This window comes from Camarhynchus parvulus, chromosome 26 (assembly GCF_901933205.1).
Source record: "Camarhynchus parvulus chromosome 26, STF_HiC, whole genome shotgun sequence".
Taxonomy (NCBI): domain Eukaryota; kingdom Metazoa; phylum Chordata; class Aves; order Passeriformes; family Thraupidae; genus Camarhynchus; species Camarhynchus parvulus.
In genome coordinates, this window is record NC_044596.1 from 4283013 (window position 1) to 4304970 (window position 21958).

The following is a 21958-nucleotide window of genomic DNA, read 5'->3' on the forward strand; positions in this document are numbered from 1 at the left end:
TCCCCATCCTGAGCATCCCCCGTCCCATCCCAGCCCCCAAACCCCCTTGGCCCCTCGGAGCCGTTCCCACATTCCCGGCAATTCACACTTCTCATCCCGGAGCTTTTCCCAGGCTTTGTCAGGGCTCCTGTTGACAGCACCTAACGCGTGGCTGCTAAAAATAGCGGCGTGGCAATCGCATCTCCCACCCCGAGCCGCTCAGGGCACGGGATCCCGATCCCAGAGAAAGGCAGGAAAGCCCCGGGATGCTGCAGGAACCCCCAATCCCTTGGGAATGCAGCAGGGAGGGGGCTGAGCCCGAGAAATCTGAATTTCTACGGATTATTTTTATACAATTCGAGGGGGAGGGGGATGTGGAAAAAAACAAGGGATGTGTTTGCAGCGTTTTGCTGCGGTTTTTTCCTCCTCCTTTTTTTGTTTTGTTTTGTTTTGGTTTTTTTTATGTTTTTCCAGTGGTGGAGGGGAAAATGGGGAGAAGAAAAGCTCAGGCTGTTCCCCCCATCCCGTTCCCATTCCCATTGTTGGGTTTCCCTGGAGGGACCCCAGGGCTGTCCACACCTCAGGGATAATTCATGGGTGTCCCTTTCATCCCCTGCTCCAAGCTAATCAATCCCAGCTCTGGGATTTTCTGGGAAAAAAAAAGGGGAAAAGTGCACAATTGGAGCAGCACCATTAATAAACAGAATAATTTGTTAATCCCAGGGGGAATTAATGACTCCAGCAATGACCCCATTGGGATTGGGGCAGGAAAATGAGGTTTTGGTCATTCTGAGGGATCTTCCCAGCTTTTCCAGGGCCCAGGAGGCTGAAAAGTCCAATGGTCCTTCCCTGATTGCAGTGTCACATCCCTGAGCTGCAAGGGGACACCAGGGGACAGCTCTGTCCCCACGTGGTGGCCAAAGGACACAGGGCTACTCCTGGTGGGGGGAAAGGAGAGGAAATTTGGGTGAGGAGAAGGGAGAGGGAGCTGGGAATGGGGAGCTGGAGGTGGAAGCTGCTGAGGGGATGGAGGGAACTCCTGGACACACCCAGGGGTGTCACACGCTGTGGCCAGGGATGTCACACAGAGCCCACAGGGATGTCACATGCAGTCCCACAAGGGTGTCACACAGAGCCCCCACGGATGTCACACAGAGTCCCCCAAGGGTGTCACGCGCTGTGGCCCAGGGGTGTCACACGAAGTCCCGCAAGGGTGTCACACTTGTCCCCAGGGATGTCACACTTGTCCCCAGGGATGTCACACAGAGTCCCTCAGGGATGTCACCCACTGTCCCCCAGGGATGTCACACTGAGCCCCCCAGGGATGTCACACGCAATCTCTGTGTCCCTAGGGATGTCACACGCAGTCCCCAGGTTTATCACACTGAGTGCCCCAAGGATGTCACACAGAGTCCCCAGGAGGCGAATGTCAACGCGCCCCGGGGGTGTCACACTGAGCCCCGGGGTGTCACACAGTGTCCCCAGGGATGTCACACTGAGCCCCCGGGGGTGTCACATGCAGTCCCTGTGTCCCCGGAATGTCACACGCAGTCCCCCGGGGGTGTCACACGCAGTCCCTGTGTCCCCGGGATGTCACACAGAAGCCGGGTGTCACACTGAGCCCCCGGGGGTGTCACACGCAGTCCCTGTGTCCCCGGGATGTCACACAGAGTCCCCAGGGGTGTCACACTGAGCCCCCGGGGTGTCCCCCCCAGGGTGTCCCCGGGATGTCACAGCAGTCCCTGTGTCCCCGGGATGTCACACAGAGTCCCCAGGGGTGTCACACTGAGCCCCCGGGGGTGTCACACGCAGTCCCTGCGTCCCCGGGATGTCACACACAGTCCCCCGGGGGTGTCACACGCAGTCCCTGTGTCCCCGGGATGTCACCCGCTGTCCCAGCTCCCCCCACACCCCCCGGGCCACCTCCCGCAGGGGCAGCGAGGGAGCGGGTCCCGCTCTGCGGGGACATTTGGAGAATCCCCCAAATTCCGTCTCTGTTGTGGGGCTGGGAGCGGAGCTGGGAGGGCAGCACGGAGGCGGAGGAGGAGGAGGAGGAAGAGGAGGCGAGCAGGGGGCGGGGGCCATCTGGAGCAGCCGCAGGATGCTGAGCTGGCGGGGGCTCTGCGAGCCGGCGCTGCCAGAGCCGAGCGATCAATGTGTGACAGCCCAGCCCCGCCGAGGGAAGGTGACCTTGAGCGGCACAGCGACAAGGGAGGAGGGAGGCAGAGCCAGGAATCCGCTCGGAAACGCTCCCCGGGCCAGGCAGCAGCGATGGAGGCGAGGACAGGGATGCAGAGCCCCGATGGCAGCGCCGCGGAGGGCTCTGTGCCCTCCTGGCTGCTCCAGGACAGGATCCCGGTGTTCCAGCAGCGCCTGGGGACAGTCCCGAGTGGCAGGAGGGGGTGGCGGTTCCCAGCCAGGACACGAGGGCGTGATCAATAACTGCTCCAATAATCAATAATTGAGCTCCAAAACAGCCTCCGCTCGGCCCCATCCTGCTCCCTCCTCGCTGGAGGTGACAGGGCCACAAAAGCCACACAAGACACCCGCCCTGAACCTCAACTCTGCCCCAGCAGAGCCCCCCAGAGCCCCTCGCTGCGCTCGGAAATTTGGGATTTCTGTAAATCCGGGCGCCATCCCCTCACTGCCCTCACCCTCCTGCCGCAGCCCAGCCCCTGCAGCTCCCCCGAGCCCTTCCCCGGATCCTTCCCGGGCTGTTCCCGATCCCCGCGGGCATTCCCGGGATCCCCGAAGGCTCCAGGAGGGAGAGAGAGAGCGCTCCGAAGGGAAGGTCCGACATTCCCGGCGCTGCCTTTGCCCTCTAGCGGGACCAACGCGAAGGGACCGGTGGAGAAAATCCGGACAATTCCCTCCTGCTGGAGCCCGAATTGCAGAAATCCCAACTTTTCCGAAAGAAATGAGCGGCTCTGAGCGGGATTTGCTGCGGGAGAGTTGAGATTTAGGGGGGTTGTCGCGCCTTGGGTGGTTTTGGGGTCCCCTCAGCCCTGGAGAGGATGGGACGGGGTGGGACACGGTGGGACAGGGGGGTCCCACTTTTTCCAGAGCTCTGCAGGGGCAGAGGTGGGGCTGGATTTGGGGAGGGGGGCGCTGGGGGCTCCATCCCATGGGATCAGCGGGATAAAGGCTGGTGGGAAGGTGTTGGAAGGGTGGGTGGGATGGAGGAGGATGAGGGGGCAGCAGATCCGTAGGCTGTTGACACAACAACAGCGGCAACAAATCCTGCAGTTCTGGATAAAACAACTCCAAATTCCCATTTTCCCAAGGATTTTGGGTCAACAATCCACGCCTGGGCTGGGTTTTGCATGGAAAAGGGGTGAGAGGAGGTGCCCACACCATCCCCATGGATGAGGAGCTGGATCTTCTTCCCAGGTTTTCTCCAGCCGCCTTCGGATGCCTCCCCGGGCTCTGAGGATGTGGGCTGAGCTCCGTGGTTTCAGTTCAGGGCTCTGGATTCTCCAGGGATGTGTCATCCCCCTCGCCGTGTTCCTTACACGTGGATAAAAATATAAGGGATGAATCCATCAGAGATGGAAAATATCCCACAGCGCTGGGCAGCTCCTGCTGGCTGCGGAAAACCGGGATGGGCCCGGGGGATTCAGCTCCAGCCCAGGGAGATCCTGGTGGGACTGGTGGGGCTGGTGGATCTCCAGGGTTCTCTGCGGTTCCAAACTCATGGATATTGTCCTAAATCTATGGATGCCCTCCCAAATCCATGGATGCCATCCTAAATCCATGGATAACATCCCAAATCCATTTATACCATCCCAAATCCAGGGATTCCCCTCCCAAATCCATGGATACTGTCCCAAATCCATGGATACACTCCTAAATCCATGGATACTTTCCCAAATACATTTGTATCATCCCAAATCCATGAATACCATCCCAAACCCATGGATGCCATCGCAAATCCAGGGGTACCTTCTTAAATCCATGGATATCCTCTTAAATCTGTGGACACCTTCCTAAATCCATGGATACCATCCCAAATCCATTTATACCATCCCAAATCCATGGGTACCTTCCCAAATGCATTTTCAAATCTTTATTTCATTTTATTTTTTATTTTATGCATTTGCCCCAGCACTGAGCTGACCCTGGGGTGGAACACCTCCACTTTAATCACATTTTCCATGGAGCAGCAGGGTCTGAGCTCTCTGGGATGGGATCTGGGAGCATTTTCCTGCACTTGCAGCTCTGGGGGCTCAGGAGAAGCGGCCGGTGGGCAGGCGGGGCAGGCAGGAGAAGGCGTTGGGGAAGAGGCTCAGGTTGATGGGGTTCCCGTCCAGGCGGATGTCCTCGAGCGCCCGGCGGATCTGGCCCTGCTCCTGGCTGTCACAGAACGTGTCCTCGTGCATCGTCTGGATGTTGTTGTTCTGCAGGGGGGGAGAGAGGTGGAGCTGGGTCACAGGGAGCGGGAGAGGAGGAGGAGGAGCAGGACCAGGGCCAGGAGCAGGAGCAGGAGCAGGAGCAGGAGCAGGAGGAGGAGGAGGATGAGGACCAGGAAAAGGACCAGGGCCAGGAGCAGGATCAGGGCCAGGGCCAGGACCAGGAAAAGGACCAGGACCAGGAAAAGGACCAGGACCAGGATCAGGGCCAGGGCCAGGACCAGAACCAGGAAAAGGACCAGGACCAGGAACAGGGCCAGGGCCAGGATCAGGGCCAGGGCCAGGCCAGAGCCAGGAAAAGGACCAGGACCAGGAAAAGGACCAGGACTAGGACCAGGACCAGGACTAGGAAAAGGACCAGGACCAGAACCAGGAGCAGGGCCAGGATCAGGACTAGGAAAAGGACTAGAAATAGAACCAGGACCAGGACAATGAGGATGAGGAGGAAGACCAGAACCAGAACCAGAACCAGAACCAGAACCAGGACCAGGACAAGAACAAGGACCAGGACCAGCTAAACTCAGGTAAACCCCATCCCACCTGGAGGTGCAGGGAGCGCAGGCTCTCGGGAAGGGGCACCGGGATAAAATCCAGCTGGTTATCGGAGAGATGGAGGAACTGCAGCTGCTTCAGGTCCTGTGGGGAGAGGACAGAGGTGAACCCCAATAGGGATGAACCCCTAGAGATGAACCCCTGAGAGATGAACCAATGAGCCACCTAGAGATGAACCCCAACAGAGATAACCCCCCCAAGAGATGAACCAATGAATCCCCTAAAGATGAACCCCCAAGAGATGAACCCCAACAGAGATAAAACCCCAACAGAGATGAAGCAATGAACCCCCTAAAGATGAACCCCCATAGAGATGAACCCTCTAGAGATGAACCACCAATAGATGAACCAACGAGTCACCTAGAGATGAACCCCAATAGAGATGAACCAATGAACCCCAACAGAGATGAACCCCCTAAAGATGAACCCCTATAGAGATGAACCCTCTAGAGATGAACCACCAATAGATGAACCGATCAGTCACCTAGAGATGAACCCCAATAGAGATGAACTCTCAAGAGATGAAGCAATGAACCCCTAAAAATGAACCCCCAAGAGAAGACCCCCAATAGAGATGAACCCCCTAGAAATGAACCAATGAACCCCCAAGAGATGAACCCCCTAAAGATGAACCTCCAGAGATGACCCCCATAGAGATGAACCCCACAGAGATGACCCCCCTGGATCTGACCCCCGTGGTGCTGACCCCCTGGAGCTGACCCCTTCTCCCCTCCCTCCACCCCCGCATCCCCCCGGGTCTGGCAGAACCTCCCCAGGTGTGGGGCGCACCCGGAAGGCCTCGGGGCGCAGCCCAGCGCTGGGGATGCGGTTGAGGCGCGCGTCCAGGCGCACGAGGCCGCGGGGCAGCTCGGGCAGCGCCGTCAGGAGGTTCTCGGGCAGCAGCAGCTCCTGCAGGCTGGGCAGCCCCCGGAACGCGTCCGCGTCCGCCCACGAGATGGAATTGCTGCTCAGGTCGATGCGCTTCAGCTTCTCTGAGGGCAGGAGGAGAACAGGGACAAAGCCAGGGTGGTTTATTCCCTGTCTCCCTGATTTTTTAAGATTTTCTAATGTTTACATTCTTGTAACGAACTTTCTCACACGCTTTCTGTAAATAACTTATTGTTTTGCATTCTTTTATGGAGGGAAAGAAATTTGATGGGCTGTTGGTTTGTCCAGTGTGATTGGAGAGGTGGGGTTTTCCTGTCGGTGACCCCGACGTACCGAGGCCGCGGAAGTCGCTGGCGCGCACGGCCCCGATGCGGTTGAAGCGGCGTACAGGTATGCGGTGTCCGGGGGCAGCGCCGGGATCTGCTCCAGCCCCGCGTCGTCGCAGTACACCGAGCTGCCCAGGCACAGGCACAGCAGGCAGCTGGGCAGCCCTGCAAACAAGCCCCGACCCCATAAAATACCCCAGAACAGCGAGAGGAGCTCATCCCCCCGTGTGGACATGGATCTGTGATGCACGGAGCTGTCACGGCCCCCTGACCCCATAAAATATCCCAGAACAGCAGGAGGAGCTCATCCCCCCGTGTGGACATGGATCTGTGATGCACGGAGCTGTCACGGCTCCCTGACCCCATAAAATATCCCAGAACAGCAGGAGGAGCTCATCCCCCCGTGTGGACATGGATCTGTGATGCACGGAGCTGTCACGGCTCCCTGACCCCATAAAATACCCCAGAACAGCGCACGGACGTGCTCACATTGTGGGGATACAGAATCCACCGTACCAGAGCTGTCACAGCTCCCCGATCCCATAAAGTACCCCAGAACACTGGGATCTCTCCACCCTGCCATGGGGACATGGAGTTTGTGACACGCAGAGCTGTCACAGCTCCCTGACCCCATAAAACACCCCAGAACATCAAAAGGATGTGCCCACTCTGTGGGGACTCAAAGTCCATGACACCAAAACTGTCACAGCCCCCCAACCCCATAAAATACCCCAGAAGAGCAGAAAGAGCCCATCCTGCCCTGGGGACGTGGATCTGTGACACCCAGAGCTGTCACAGCTCCCTGATCCCATAAAATACCCCAGAACAGCACACGGACATGCTCACATTGTGGGGACACAGAATCCACGATACCAGAGCTGTCACAGCTCCCTGACCCCATAGAAAACCCCAGAACACTGGGATCTGCCCACCCTGCCATGGGGACACGGAGTTGGTGGCACCCAGAGCTGTCACAGCCCTGCATTCTCCAGGGAAGGGCCAGAAACTCCAAGCAAAAAAACCCCGTAAATAAATGAAGTGCAGGAGCAGGAGAGGGGAGTTTAAAGCCCCTAAATTCATCTTTTTTTACACCCAAAGCTCTCCTCACCCCCTTAATTTTCCCACTGGGGAAAGCAGAACTCAAGAAAATTCTTTTGGATCGAGAAAAATCTGTCCCAGCTGCCCCCAAGGCCCCAGCACGGGGGGCAGGAGGGGTAAAACCAAACCCACCCCACACCTGATCCCCCTCCTCTCCCCCAGGGTTCCCAAACCCCTTCGAGGGGGGGTTCAGAGCAGCTCAGCGCCAATTTCCTTTCTCCTCCCACTTAATTTTTCCCGTCCTGGAGTGACAGAAAAGGAATAAGGATATTTATCCTCGCTGCAGGATTTTAATTGTCACTAATCTAATTGCCACCGTCGCGAAGCCTCTGCTCATTAAAGCCTCGCTGCTTTGCTGGAGTTCATTTTTTCCCAGCCATTTCTCTCTCTGCAGCCCTCCTGTGAGCAGACTCAACCCCAAAACCCTGTGAAGAGCTGCTGGCAGCACCAAAATTCCCTTTTTTCTCCCCAAAATTCCACCTGTGTGACGTGGGGATGAATCCCAAGGGAACACAACTCACCCTGGCTGGGGATGGGCGCTGGGGGCACGGGGCCAGTACCGCTCGGGGGCTGCAGTTTTGGGGTTCCAGCCGTGGTTTCAGCCGGCTCTGGGAGGGTTTTGGGGTCCTTGGGACGGGGAGCCAAGGTGCCAACCTCGATCTGCAAACACAGCTGGGTGTGAGTGTGGGTGAATTGTCCCTTCTGGGGTGGGTGGCACCAGTCAGGGTCATTAATCCCTTCTTGGAAAGCTCTCCAAGGAACCCTCCCGGCCTTCCTGGCCCCGAGGGATGAAGGAATCCTCACATCCAAGAGCTGGCAGGGGTTTGGCTCTGGTAAAACCTTCCCCAGTCCTGGGAGAGCTGCCAGGGCTGCTGCTCCTGCAGTGCCACAGCCGTCCCTGGCACCAAATCCCCGTCCCAGGATGCAGCCAGGGGCTCTCCTGTGTCCCCCTCACCTTGGGGACAAGGTCCCCGTACTCATAGAGCTCCTCGTAGTTGCTCAGGTCCAGGATGTCCCCGTAGCTCTCCAAGGTGACGTCGTAGTTGTCCAAATCCAGGTTTTCAAAGAGGCTCAGCTCAGCCTTGGCCTTGTCCACCTTCCTCCTGTCCTTGGCTGGCACAGCCCAAAGTGTCCCCAGGCACAGGGTGGCCACCCCCAGCCAGCCCAGGGGACACATCCTGCACCCGGCCGGGGTCACAGGACCTGGAATGTCACCAAGGGCTGGGTGGGGGGGACAGGCGACCCCAGGAGGGGACAGACAGCCCAAATCCTGGGGGAGACAGCCCCCAAACCCAGAGGGGACAGACAGCCCCCAAACCCTGGGGGGACAGACAGCCCCAGCCCTGGGGGGACAGGCAGCCCCAAACCCAGAGGGGACAGACAGCCCAAGCCCTGGGGTGGAGGGGACAGACAGCCCAAATCCCGGGGGGGACAGACAGCCCCCAACCCTGGGGTAGCGGGGACAGACAGCCCCAGCCTCGGGAGGGGACAGACAGAGGGGACATTCCGTGACCCTTTTCAGCGCATTTCACGCTCGGCTGTGCAGGGGAGGCCCCGCGGGGCTGCCGGGGCTGCCCGGCTTTCCCAGCCCCGGGGGGTGCGGAGGGGGTCGGGGGGTGATGAGGGGGTCACGGCCCTCGTGGGGACGGGCGGAACCGGCCCCTAGCCCAACAAGCCCAGCAGCCGAGGAGAACCAGCGCCAGGAGCCCCGGAACTGCTGCTCCCCCTTCTGGTCCCACATCCGGGTCTAAATCCCGGTCTAAATCTGCTTTTCCAACATCCTGGCGGGCCAGAGGCCACGGGATCCGTGTGACAGCACGGGGACATCCCCCAGTGCTGGCAGCTCCACATCCAAACCCACCAGGACCCATTCCCACAGGAGAATTCCCTCCCGTGGGACACCCACGGCAGAGCAGGGCGAGATCCCAAATCCCAAATCAAATCCCAAATCCCAAGTTCCAAATCCCAAATTCCAAATCCCAAATCAAATCCCAAATCCCAAATTCCAAGCTCCAAATAACGAATTCCAATCTCTAAATTTCAAATCCCAAGTCCCAAACCCCAAATCCACCACTCAGCCCGGAATTTTTTTCACTCCATCCTGAGGTCGCTGCTCCCAAATTCCTGCTGGTTTCCCCCAGATCTGCCCTTTCCCAGCGCTCTGAGCCCCCTCCACTCCCCCAAACCCTCCCATCCCCCAAATGCCCCAGCTCGGGGGGGCTCTGGAGGAGCCAAACGAGGCCGGGACGGACGTACCCCCTGTCCCTTCCTCCTCTTCTTCTACTCCTCCTCCTCCTCTGGGCTGCAGGGGCTGGGGAAGGGCTTGGGAAGGGCTTGGGAAGGGCTTGGGAAGGGCTTTTAAGGCACGGAGAGGAGGAGAGGAGGAGGAGGAGGAGGAAGGGGCAGCTCGGGGGTCTGGCCGAGGGGACAGGCAGGACGCGGCCAATCAAACCCGCGGTCCCCTGCTGGGTCCTTACATTGTCCCCAAGGCCACCAGCCCGGAGGTGGCTCCGCTCCAGCAGCCCGAGCTGAGAGGGGCTGGGAGGGGCGGGATCGGAGGGGAGCGAGCGGCGACACCGCCCGGGTGTCTCCAGGGGCGCTGGGGACAGAGCCAGTGCCACCCCAGCAGGTGCCACCAGAGGGGGACTCCCGCCTGTGCCCGGCCCCAGGGATGCCCCAAAGCACCGGGGGACCCCAGTGAGCAGCCCAGGGTTTGGGGGGGCTGCAGAGACCCGCCAGGGCAGCGATGGATGGGGACATTGAGCTCATCCAGCCCCGTTCTCCTCCCGGGGGTGCAGCACCCCAAACCTTCTCTCTCTGGGGTGGTTTTGGGGTTTTTTGGGGACAAGGAGCCACTGTGAATGCCGGGGGAGCTCAGCACCCCCAGTCTTCACTCTTTGAGGTGGTTTTGGTTTTTTTGGGGGGGAGGCAGAGTCGTTGTGGGTGCAGGGGGGGCTCAGCACCCCCAACATTCACTCCCTGGGGTGGTTTTGGGGTTTTTTGGGGAGGGGAAGCTGTTGTGTGCGCAGGGGGGCTCAGCACCCCAAACCTTCATTCTTTGGGGTGGTTTTTTTGGTTTTTTTGGAGAGGAGGAGCTGCTGTGGGTGCAGGGGGGCTCAGCACAGCTCCCCTCATTGGGGCAGGGTGTGAAACCCCCCATGCCCCTTTTGTCCTTTGCGGGGGGGAGGCCACCCCCCTCCTTGGGGATGTCACCGCGGGGCTGGCACACCCCGGGAGGGGCAGACGAGAATGGCAGCCCCTCCTGGGCAGCCTCGTGCCCACCCACCCACCCACGGCCGCGAAAATGTTCCCGTCGCCAGCGGCGCATCGCCCCCCACGCACCCACCCACCCTCCCGGAGCACCCATCTGCTCGGGGAGGGGGGGGGGCGGCCGAGGACACCCCCCAGCCCCCCAGCCCCCCGGGGACACCCGGAGCTCCCCGGGGACACCCCCGCAGCCCCCCAGCCCCCGCCGTGTCCCCCCCTGGCCAGGACGGCCCCGCTCATTAGCGGCCGCTAATCTTCATTAAGCCCCTCATTAGGCGGCTCGGTGGGCACCGGGACGGAGCCGATGTGACAGATTGGGGGGTGGGAAAAGGCAGGCTGGATCAGGGTACCCTGGGACAGTGGGGTCCCTGGGGGTGAGGGGTCCCAAAGAGTGAAGGGGTCCCCAAAGATGACGGGTCCCCAAAGAGTGAAGGGGTACCTGGGGGTGAAGAAATCCCCAAGGATGAAGGGTCCCCAAGGATGAAGGACCCCAAAGGGCAGTGGGATCCCCGGGGGTGAAGGGTCCCAAAGAGTGAAGGGGTCCCCAAGTGTGAAGGGTCCCAAAGGGCAGTGGAGTTCCCTGGGGTGAAAGGTCCCCAGGACAGTGAAGGGTTCAATCCTTGGGGTGGTTTGGGGGTTTTTGGGGAGGGGGAATCGGTGTGGGTGCAGGGGGAGTTCAGCATCCCAAACCTTCACACACGGAGAGGTTTTGGGTTTTTCTGGGGAGGGGGAGCCAGTGTGGGTGCAGAGGGGGCTCAGCACCGCTCCCCTCATTGGGGCACGGTGAGGAGATGGCTCCGACATCCCCGGGCAGGGAAAACCCCCCTGGCAGTGGGGGATTCACAGCGGGGTTATGAAACAGCGGGATTGGGGTGGGGGGCGGCTGTGTGCGTGCTCTGCACAGCACAAACGCGCACAAACCCGCTCGGCCCCCCCCCGGGAGCGGCCCCCCGGCCCATCCCACATCCTCACACCTTCCCCCGCTGCCGCCCTCCCGCTCCGCTCGGGAATCGCGGGGGGCAGCGCAGGGGGAGCGGCGCAGGGGACGAGGAGGAGGAGGAGGAGGAGGAGCCGCTGCCACCGCCCACCCAGCCCAGCCCAGCCCAGCCCAGCCCGATCCCGCTGCTGCCGGCTGGGAGAGGGGCTGGGACCCCATGGATGGGACCCCGAATCCCAGATTTTACAGGGAAGGATGCAGGATGCTGGGATGGTGATGTGACCACACGGATGTGTCCCTGAATCCTCAGAATTTGCAGGGAAGAATTCAGGATGCTGGAATGGGGCTGTAACCCCGTGGATGTATCCCTGAATCCTCAGATTTTACAGGGAAGGATGTGGGATGCTGGAATGGGGCTGTGGCCCCACAGATGTGTCTCTGAATCCTCAGATTTTACAGGGAAGGATGTGGGATGCTGGAATGGGGCTGTGGCCCCACAGATGTGTCTCTGAATCCTCAGATTTTACAGGGAAGGATGTGGGATGCTGGAATGGGGCTGTGGCCCCATGGATATGGATGTAGGATTTTGGGATGGGGCTGTAACCCCATGGATGTGGCCCCTAATCCCAGATTTTACAGGGAAGGATTCAGGATGCTGGGATCAGGCTGTGACCTCATGGATGTGGATGCAGAATTTTGGGATGGTGCTGTTGTCCCACAGATGTGTCCCTGCATCCCAGATTTTACCGGGAAGGATGTAGGATGCTGGAATGGAGCTGTGACCCCACACATGTGTCCCTGCATCCCGGATTTTGGAACCCTGTGACAGATCCCAGCTGCTGCCAGGGGTGGGAGAGCAGCCTTGGAGATTTCCATGAAATTCACCCCAGGGAGGTTTGTAGGGCTTCTCCTGGGGCCATGGGCGCAGCTCATGGCTGTCACCCACCCTGATGTTCAGTGCCACCTCCTGCCAGCGTGACACAGCCCTGGGAGCTGCAGCCAAGACGAGCCTCTCCTAATTAGCAGGGCTGCTCATTAGGGAAGGACGTGGGGCAGGAACCTGGCCTGCAGGTGTGACACCTGCTTGGACACCAGGGCTGTGAGCCCAACCCCTCAAACCCTGCTTTGGGGTCAAGGTTTGGGGTCAAATCCCATCCCCACCCCACGGGCAGGGACACCTTGCACCAGCCCAGGGGCTTGGAATCCAGGGGCATCCAGGGATTCTCTGGGAATTCCATCCCAGCCAAGAATTCCTTCCCAAATTCAGCATCCCTCCAGCCAAAACCCCAAAACCCCCAAAAACATTGGAAGAGTCATCCCCAGGCAAGGAAATTTTGGATGAAGCAGCCCCTGGGGAAGGCGAGGATGGATCAGGGAGAGGCTCAGGGTCCCTTGTGAATGACTTTATTTCCACTGCTGCAGGGAGTGGGAGTGAAAATCCCATAAAGTTGCCGGGTTGGGAGGTGCAGGTGGCTTTGGGAATATCTGTACATTCTACCAGTCTATATACACATCAGATATAAATATATATAAATCCAGGGGGGTCTCTGTCCGGGTTTAGGGCTGAAACCTGTCCCTACCCAACAGCAGGGAGAGCTGCAAAGGAGATTTTATCATCAGGGAAAACCCTCCTTAATTAGCAGGAGGTTTTAATTAATGGGAAAAGGGGAGCACCCCTGTGCCAGCTGCAGGGAGGAGGACACGGTGGCCTTCCGTGGCCGTCCTGGGAAGGGTCAGTTCTGCTGGCTGGACACAAAGGAGCTTTCTTTGGTTTATTTAATGCTCATTGCAGTTGGATTTTGATTCTTTTTTTTTTCTCCTCTCTAATGCTCGGCCTTTAAATCCAAATCCTGAGACTCAGGAAGAAAAGAAGAGAATAATCCCCCCTAAACCCGGACACCCAATAAATGCAGGTACAGCTATTGGGGGGGGAAGCGATACATGTGGGGATGGGGAAGAGCAGGGATAAAAATAGCCCTTCCAAAGGATGATTCTTCCCTTTTCTTCTCCCTTCCTTTTATTTCTAATCAAAAAAAAAAGGGTAAAACCCAGCCATGTGTGGCTCCAGAGGGAAACTGAGCCGTGGATGTGGCTCTGGAGCCTCAGATCTCAGAGGGAAAGGTGCAGGATTTTGGGATGGGGATGTGACCCCACAGATCTGTCCCTGCATCCTCAGATTTTACAGGGAAAGATGCAGGATGCTGGAATGGGGCTGTTATTCCATGGATGTGGCCCTTGATCCTAGGTTTTACAGGGAAGAAATCAGGGGTTTGGGGTGGGCTGTGACCCCATGAATGTGGTTCTGCACCCAAAGATTTTACAGGGAATGATGCAGGACTTTGGGATGGGGCTGTGTCCCCATGGATGCGGATGCAGGATTTTTGGATGGAGCTGTTATTCCATGGATGTTGTCCTTGGTTCCCAGATTTTACAGGGAAGAAATCAGGATTTTGGGATGGGGCTGTGACCCCATGGAACAGTTCTAGGATGGGGATTTAGATCCTCTTCTGGAGAAATGTGGAGCCAAAGCTCTCCAGAAGGGTGGGTGACAGGAGTGTCCCCATCCCCTGGGATGGCCTGATTGTCCATCCTCCCTGCACTTCCACGGACCCCACCACCCTCAGCTCCAGTTCATCCCATCCAAAATCCAACCAGGAATGTTTCATGGTGCTGGACACACGCCGAGCCCAGCGGCTCCATCTGGACCGACCCCAAACCCTGTGGGGCACCAAGGGAGAGGCGGAGCCGGGGGACAAGGACAGCGAGCTGTGACCAGGGGTGGCACTGGGGGAAAGCGGTCCCCAAGGAGCCACCGGTGTCCCCGCTGGGCAGGAAAAGGGGGGACGGGGAGAGGGATCAGGCGGGCAGTGAGCAGGGGGAGAGGGAGGAGAGAGGGTCCCACGTGTGTGAAAAGTCCGAGCAAAGCCGGGCCTGGGAGAGGCGGGGCAGGGCTAAAACACCACGGACTGCAGCAGGCGGAAACACAGCATCAGGTCCAGAGGGATGGGCGGCTTCAGCAGGTTCCCGTCCAGCCGCAGGTAGCGCAGCCGGGGGACGCTGTCCAGGTCGGAGGGAGAGAAATCCTGGATGGACACCAGCGAGGTGGGGCAGATCTGCGTGCCGTTGATTTCTGCGGGGACAGGGGACGCAGAGGGGTGAGGGGTAGGGAAATGGGAATGTGGAGAGGAGGAGCGGTGGGTTAGGGAAAAGGAAATGTGGAGAAGAGGAAGAGTGGGATAGGGGTTAGGGAAAAGGGAATGTGGATAGGGATTTTTGAACCCGCCCTGTTATTGAACCCCAAATTGAGGTTGTTTTGTCGCCGAAAGGGACAATCCCAGGAAAATCTGGCTTTTGATCAGGAGCGAAGTAGGTCACGTTCCTCGGGAGCGCAGCGCGGGATGCGGTGGCATTCCGGAGACAAAAGGGATCACTCCGCCCCCGGAACCCGCCGAGCCAGCCCCGAGCTTCCCAAAAAAACATCAAGGAATGGTGTGGGACATCCCTGGCTGCTCTGCCTCCATGGCAGCCTTGTCTTCCCCGTTCCTTCCCCTCTCTGGGACGTTCCCTCACCATCCCGAGCCGTGTGTTTGGCATCCGTCCCTAAAACTTGTGCCCAGACTCTCCTCGTTAAATATCCTGATTTTCCCAGGGAAGAGCCCTTCCAAGGGCAGGTGGCCCTAAAGAAGACAGCTGGGAAAAGTCCTGCAGCACCAGGGGGGATTCACTCTGCTCCTCCCCTTCCACGCAGATCCTCCCTCCACCCTTGCTGCTCCCGCCTCATCCCACCCCTTTGAAGGGATCACATCCCACCAGGTGAGAAATTACTTTTCCAAGGTTTTTCTCCCCAAAAAACTCACTCTCGATGGAGTTGTTGTTCAGGTAGAGGTGCTCCAGCTTGGGGCTGATGAAGGGCACGTTGGTGAGCTTGTTGTGGGCCAGGTGCAGCACCAGCAGGTTGGTGAGGTTGAAGGAATTTTTGGGCAGCCCCTTATCCGAGATCTGGTTGTAGTTGAGCCGGATGAAAGCCAGGTTGGGAAACTCCTTGAAATAATCACTGGGGATGTCCTCAATGTTGTTCCTGTCCAGGAAGAGCTGGTGGATGGCGCTGGGCACGCCGGGGGGCATCTTCCTCAGGATGTTGTGGGCCAGGTTGAGCTGCATGAGGTTCTTGAGCCCCTTGAAGGTGTTCTTGTTGAAGACACCGTCGCTCAGCTTGTTGTGGTGCAGGTCCAGCAGCACCAGGTTCTCCAGCTTGTTGAAAACCCCAGCAGGGATCTTGGAGATCTGATTCCTGCTGAGCCTCAGCTGCTCCAGGTTGGGCGGCAGGAAGGCGGGCACCTCCTTCAGCTGGTTCCTCTCCATGTAGAGGAAGATGAGGTTCTCCAGCTTCTCCAGCACCTTTCTGTCCACCTTGCGGATGCGGTTGTTGTCCAGGTTGACCCACTTGAGGCCGGTGGCGTTGCGGAAGGACTCCTCGGGCAGGTCGGCGATGAAGTTGTTCTGCAGGTACAGGTAGTGGATGCGCGCTGGGATCAGCGGCACTGTGCGCAGGTTGCGGCTGTCGCAGTACAGCGCCGACGGGAAGTCGGGCGGGCAGTAGCACTCCCGAGGGCAGTCGGGGAACACGGACGGGGGGCCCGGAGGGAGGGGAGGGGGCAGCTCAGTGGGCTCCACGGGCTCCTCGAAGGGCAAGGGAGGCCGGGTGGGTCTGCGGGGCGGTTTGCGGCGCTGCCCGCTCGCCACCAGCGCCAGCGCCAGCAGAAGGAGGAACGCCAGGGCCGCCCTCATGGTCTGGGTGATTTCCTGCAGGGACACGAGGAGAGGGGTTGGGTGTCGCAGACATCTTTTATGAAAAATCCTTTTGTCGCAGACATCTTTTCGTTAAAAATCTTTCTTAGGATTTTTTTTTTCCTTCTGAGAAGCTGAGAGGCCTCAGGAACAAAATGCAAACAATGATTATCTGCTGCTGTGGAATGCAACAGGTGGATCTGTGATTGGTATCATGTGGATGTTTCTAATTATGGCCAATCACAGTCCAGCTGGCTCGGACAGAGAGTCCGAGCCACAAACCTTTGTTGATTCATTCTTTTCTATTCTTAGCCTAGCCTTCTGATGAGAACTTTTTCTTCTTCTATTCTTTTAGTGTAGTTTTAATGTAATATATATCTTAGAATAATAAATCAAGCCTTCTGAAATATGGAATCCGGTCTACGTCTCTTCACTCATCCTAAGACCCCTGTGACCACCGTCACATCCTTTCCTTAAGATTTTTCCTTCTGAGAAGCTGAGAGGCCTCAGGAACAAAATGTAAATGTTGATTATCTGCTGCTGTGGAGTGCAACAGGTGGATCAGTGATTGGCCCATGTTAATTGTTTCTAATTAATGGCCAATCACAGTCAGCTGGCTCAGACAGAGAGTCCGAGCCACAAGCCTTTGTTATCATTCTTTCTTATTCTAATCTTAGCTAGCCTTCTGATGAAATCCTTTCTTCTATTCTTTTACTATAGTTTTAATATAATATAGATCATAAAATAATAAATCAGCCTTCTGAAGCATGGAGTCAGGTCCTCGTCTCTTCCCTCAACCTCAGACCCCTGTGAACACCATCACATGTTGGGGAGGGGTTGGTTGAGGGATTGTCACCTCCCCAATTTCCATCACCCCTGGAGGGGGAAAATCCCCCACCCAACCCAGGAACCGCAGGGACCCCCTTGGCCACCATTTTCCAGGGCCACCTCTGCCAGCGCCAGCTCCCTTTGGAGCCATCCCACCCTTTCCTGGGGCTCCAAGGAATTTACTTTCTCCAGGAAATGATTCTGTTTTCACCCCTCCTGCAGGCCCAGCCTGTTCCTGCCGGCTCCCATCTGGCTCCGGTTAACCCCGCACGCCTCCTGGGCCGGCTGCTTTCCATCAGGGCTCTGGCATGTCGCTGGGGGAAGGGAGGAGCAGGGAAGGAGCCAACAGAGCCCAGAGCTGCCGGATCCTGAGCCCAGCAGAGCTGCAGCAGGTCCTGCTTGGGGATGGATGTGATCCTGGCTCTACATTCCAGGTTTGGTGCCAAGGAAAATGGGAAAATCTGTGATGGGGACCTGCTGTTTGTGCAGTGACCTTCCCATTCCATCAGAATCCTGCTCCTTCCCTGGCCACACCACATGGATCTCGCTCCCAGAGCTTTCCATGGGATCTCAGAGCTTTCCATGGGGTTTTTCCTCTGCTCCAGAATCTGGATTTCAACCCCTACAAGCACCCGAGAGAACTGAGGTCTGAGCTTGGCCCGGTGCAGAGGGGAGGGAGCAGCTGGGAGGTGACATTCCAGCTGGGAGGTGACATTCCATCCAGGACACGATACTCCAAGCTGTGATCCACGTGTTGGATCCACTCAGGCCGCCCAGCAATGTCCCAGCAGGGTGGGGGACAGGGCAGCGCTGTCACCCCGCGGGTGATTTGACATCCCAGATGTCTGAGGACTCAGCACAGAGCAGGAACAGCCACCCGAGCCAGGAATTCTGGCTGGAGAGTGACAAAATCCTGTGGAATTCTGTCAGCACAGACGGGCAGTGGCGGGAGGGTGACACCGCCCCTTTTCTCCACCCCTCATCCCCCAGGGACTGTCCCAGCCCTGTGACACTGCCACCACCCTTCCCCTGGGGTGCTGGTCCCCAGCCTGCCTGGAGAAAGCAGGACCCACTTTTTTTTTTTTTTTCCAAGCAAACTGCAGGAAAGCATTCCCAAAAAAACAGGGATGCGACGAGCCCGAGGCCACCACAACGTCACCATCCCTGGAAGATTCCAAGCCAGCTCTCCCAGGAAAAGCTGGAAGCCTGTTCTCCACCCAGTTGGATTTACTGGCATGAGTTTCAGGAGCAGAATTCCCAAATCCCACCCTCTGATCCGACCAGAGCCCTGCCAGACTATGGGACAGCTCCATTCCAGCTGCCCACAAGGAATCCACGCCACTGGAAAAAAGTTAAGTCATGGAGCAACGGAGGAATTCAGGAAACCGACGGCCTGGCGTGGAAAAAAGGCTCAATTCATGGATAAAACCAGCCCTGACACCTCCTCGGTCTGCAGGGCCAAGGCACCCAACAGATCCCAGGGTTTTTCCCAGAAGGAGGCAGCTGCTTCATCAGCCATCCCGGTTACAATGGACAAAAAAACCCCAAAAATTAAAAAAAAAAAAATCGATGCAACAGCTGGAAATTCCAGCCCCGAATGCCGCTGGGGTTTGCTCTGCGCATAGTTTCTCTTCCCTGCATCCCAGTAACCCCCAGCTCCCAGCGGCGCTGGCTGCCAGCCCCGGGACGGGCGCCAAGGGCAGGGAGAAGCCGCCACCCCGGGGCGAGAGGGAGCCGTGCAAAGGTCACCGAGGGGGATTTGTCACGGGCCAGGTCCCCGCGATGTCCCTCGGGTGCCTCCTGCAGCGGTGAGGGGAGAGGGAGCAGCTGCATCCCGGTGTTTGTCCAAGATCCCTCTCCCGCAGAGGGATAAAGGGAATTTAAACTCTGGGAGAGGCAGGAAAAGCTTGGAGCAGGGCCCCTTTCCAGCTCGTTGTTAGCTCCTCTCGCACATTCCCGCAATTCCCATCAGCCCTGGTGGGGGAAAATCCCCCTTTCCAGCCTGGGAGCGGGAATGTCGGAGCAGAACGAGATAAAAATAACCACAAGGATCGGGCAAAGCTCCTTCCTTGGCTTCCCTCGCGTCCAGCACCGCTCGGGTCTCTGCGAGAGCCTGACCCAGCCCGGAGCTCGTCATCCAGCGCCTCTGGAGCGCTGGGAATCGTGGAAAAAGAAGGAGGGCAGCCAGGCTGTCACCCGCGCGTCGCCGGGGTCCCTTGGGAAGCGCAGCCCTGATGCAACAACCCCGCGCTTCTCGCCCTTTCCCAACCCTTTCCCAGCGAGCAGCGGAGCCGGGCTGGAGCCGGGGCTGGGTTCTGCCGCCAGGGATCGGTGACACCCGCCAGGGCTCAGCCAGGACACGGCGACAACAGCGCTGGGCTCCTGCCAGAGACCCCGGGATCCTCCCCAAAGGCTCATCCCGTCCTTTGCTCCTGGGTCCTCATAGACCCCGGGATCCTCTCCAAAGGTTCCTCCCTTCCTCTGCTCCCGGCTCCCCACAGCCCCCGGGATCCTTCCCAAAGCTCATCCCGTCCCCTGCTCCCGGATCCCCAGAGTTCCCTGGGATCCTTCCCAAAAGTTCATCCCGTCCTCTTCTCCCGGGTTCCCACAGCCCCCGGGATCCTCCCCAAAGGCTCATCCCGTCCTTTGCTCCCTGGTCCCCAGAGTCTCCCGGATCCTTCCCAAATCTTATCCCGTCCCCTGCTCCTGGGATCCTTCCCAAAGGCTCATCCCGTCCTCCGCTCCCTCCTCCCGTGGGAAGGCGGCCCTGGCCGGGAGCACCTTCCCCTGCTCTCTCGGTCTCAGCAATTCCTCCCTCCCTGCGTGTCCCGACCCTTCCCAGCGCCGCTCCCGGCTCGGATCCCGCTGCCACACGCAGTGGGAATGGCTGGACAGGGACAAAAGCGGATTCTGGCTGCCAAAGCGCCGCCGGTCCGGACCCCACACACGCCCCGCTCGCCCCCCACAAGCAGCCGCCTCGCCTCGTTCCGCTTCTCCCTCAGGCTGGGAAGCGGCTCCGACGCCTCATTCCCTCCTCCCCAGCCTCTTCCAAGGGTAGGGGAAACCTCCCACAGCTGCGCTTTGATCTCCTCCCGGGCTGGAAGCGCTGATCCCTCATTCCCCGGGGAGCAGGGACGCGATTCCCGCATTCTGGCTGGGCCAGGGAAGGGCTCTGGGATGCCCTGGGCGCCACAAGAAGCACGGCCGGGATCGCGGGATCCCAGAATCCCATAATCCCAGAATCCCAAGGGTTGAAGGATCCCAGGATCCCAAAGAACGCAGGATCCCAGGATTGCAGAAAACCAAAATCCCAGGATCCTAGAATCCCATGATCCCAGGATCTCAAGATCACACGATCCCAGGATCGCAGAATCCCAAAATCCCAGAATCCCATGATCCCACGATTCCATGATCACAGGATCCCGGGACTGCAAGATCCCAGGACCCCCAGGAAGTTTCCAAGCCCTCGCATGCCGCACACCACGGGGATGAATTCCCATGTTTTGCTTTGGAGCTGCTTTTCCCTAAACCTCTCCAGCCGGCGGGCAAGGGCAGGTTTGGGATCAGCCTCTTCCAAGTAACAAAACTCCTTTTCCTTCCAACAAAACTCCTTTTTTTTTTTTTTCCCCAGGATTTCGGCGAACATCGAACATCGATTCCCGCTTGTTCCTCCTGGCGGAGCGGGGACAAAGAGCCGGCTCCGAACGCGACCCCCGCGGGGAGGGGGCTGCACCTCCCCGCCCACCTGGAGCTGAGCTGGCCCCGGGCAGGAAAAGTGGGATTACATTCCCGGGGAATGCTCGGCGCGATCCAGGCGGGAAAAAAAGGCTTTACCACCTACATTTTAGGCAGAAAACAGCCCGTTGGAGCTGTGGGGCTGCTCGCTCCCACCCCGCTCCGGTTCGGTCCAAAATTCCCTGTTTCCACTCCATGGGAGCAGCCCCCCAGAACCCCTCCAAGCCCCTGCCCCAGGCAGGACGAGGCGCCCCGATGTCCCCCGAGGCTCCTGGTGCCATTCCTGCCTCCGGAGGGGTCCCTCCTCCCCTCAGCCTGTCCCTTTCCTCGCTTGTTTTCCCTCCTGCTCCCCAGGGCAAGGATTGTCCTGGGCTGCACAGCCCCCCCAGTTCCTCCAGTTCTGGCCCCCAGCGCCCCCATTGTGGCTGCAGAGCCCAACATGCTGGGGTTTGGGGTGTGAGGGACACAAAGGGCACCTCATGTCCCCCCAAAAAGCGCCTGGCAGTGGCCGCAGCGCTGTGACACCCCCTGGGCTTCCCCGTGAGCCCACAAACCCCAAATTTCCCCCGCGTCCACCCCAAAAACTCCTGGAACCGGAGCAGAGAGAGAACAAAGACTGCAGAGCGCTGCAGGACAGAGGAACCAAGAGGAGAGGGGGGAAAGGAGGAAGAGCAGATGTTTTTGGGGATGGAAGGGAGGCCGGAGAGGGCAGGAGCACCGTGGAGTACTGGCTGGGAGGCTCAGGCAAGGTGAGAAGAGCCTGGGATTGGAAACACCTGCCCAGAGCTTACCTGCGTGCACCTCTCCCTCCTCCTGCCTCCTATTAATCCCCAAGACAAGTTTCTCTCTGGCTTCTCTCTCCCTCCTCCTCCACCTCCTCCTCCTCCTCCACCTCCACCTCCACCTCCTTCACCTCCTCCTCTCTGCTCCGCCACGGGCGAGCCCGGCCGGGCGCGGGGGTTTTATGGCTGGGAGGGCTGGGAGGGAGGGCTGGGAGCACTGGGAGGGAGGCACGGTGACAACAATCACGTCTTTCTCTGGCAGCCGAGAGCGGCGGGCTCGGCGCACGGCAACAATTCCTCCTCCTCCTCCTCCTGCTGCTGCGGAGGCAGCTCCTTGTTTCAAAACAAAGCTAATTAATCACGGAATAC

General features: G+C 58.7%; 2 protein-coding genes across 2 annotated transcripts; both read right to left on the minus strand.

Annotated features, from left to right (window-relative positions):
* Positions 1–4083: 4083 nt before the first annotated feature.
* OPTC (opticin) lies at positions 4084–9580 on the minus strand. Its single transcript, XM_030965586.1, is given in 8 exon segments — positions 4084–4376; positions 4929–5024; positions 5730–5932; positions 6162–6212; positions 6215–6319; positions 7774–7912; positions 8208–8455; positions 9509–9580. Coding segments are annotated over 7 exon segments (987 nt in total). The 5' UTR covers positions 8430–8455; positions 9509–9580; the 3' UTR covers positions 4084–4205.
* A 3264-nt stretch (positions 9581–12844) lies between these two features.
* On the minus strand, positions 12845–21729 carry PRELP (proline and arginine rich end leucine rich repeat protein). Its single transcript, XM_030965910.1, has 3 exons — positions 21599–21729; positions 15314–16259; positions 12845–14586 (listed from the first exon to the last, which is right to left on the minus strand). The coding sequence occupies exons 2-3, from the start codon at positions 16242–16244 to the stop codon at positions 14408–14410; spliced, it is 1110 nt and encodes a 369-aa protein (XP_030821770.1). The 5' UTR covers positions 16245–16259; positions 21599–21729; the 3' UTR covers positions 12845–14407.
* Positions 21730–21958: the final 229 nt, after the last annotated feature.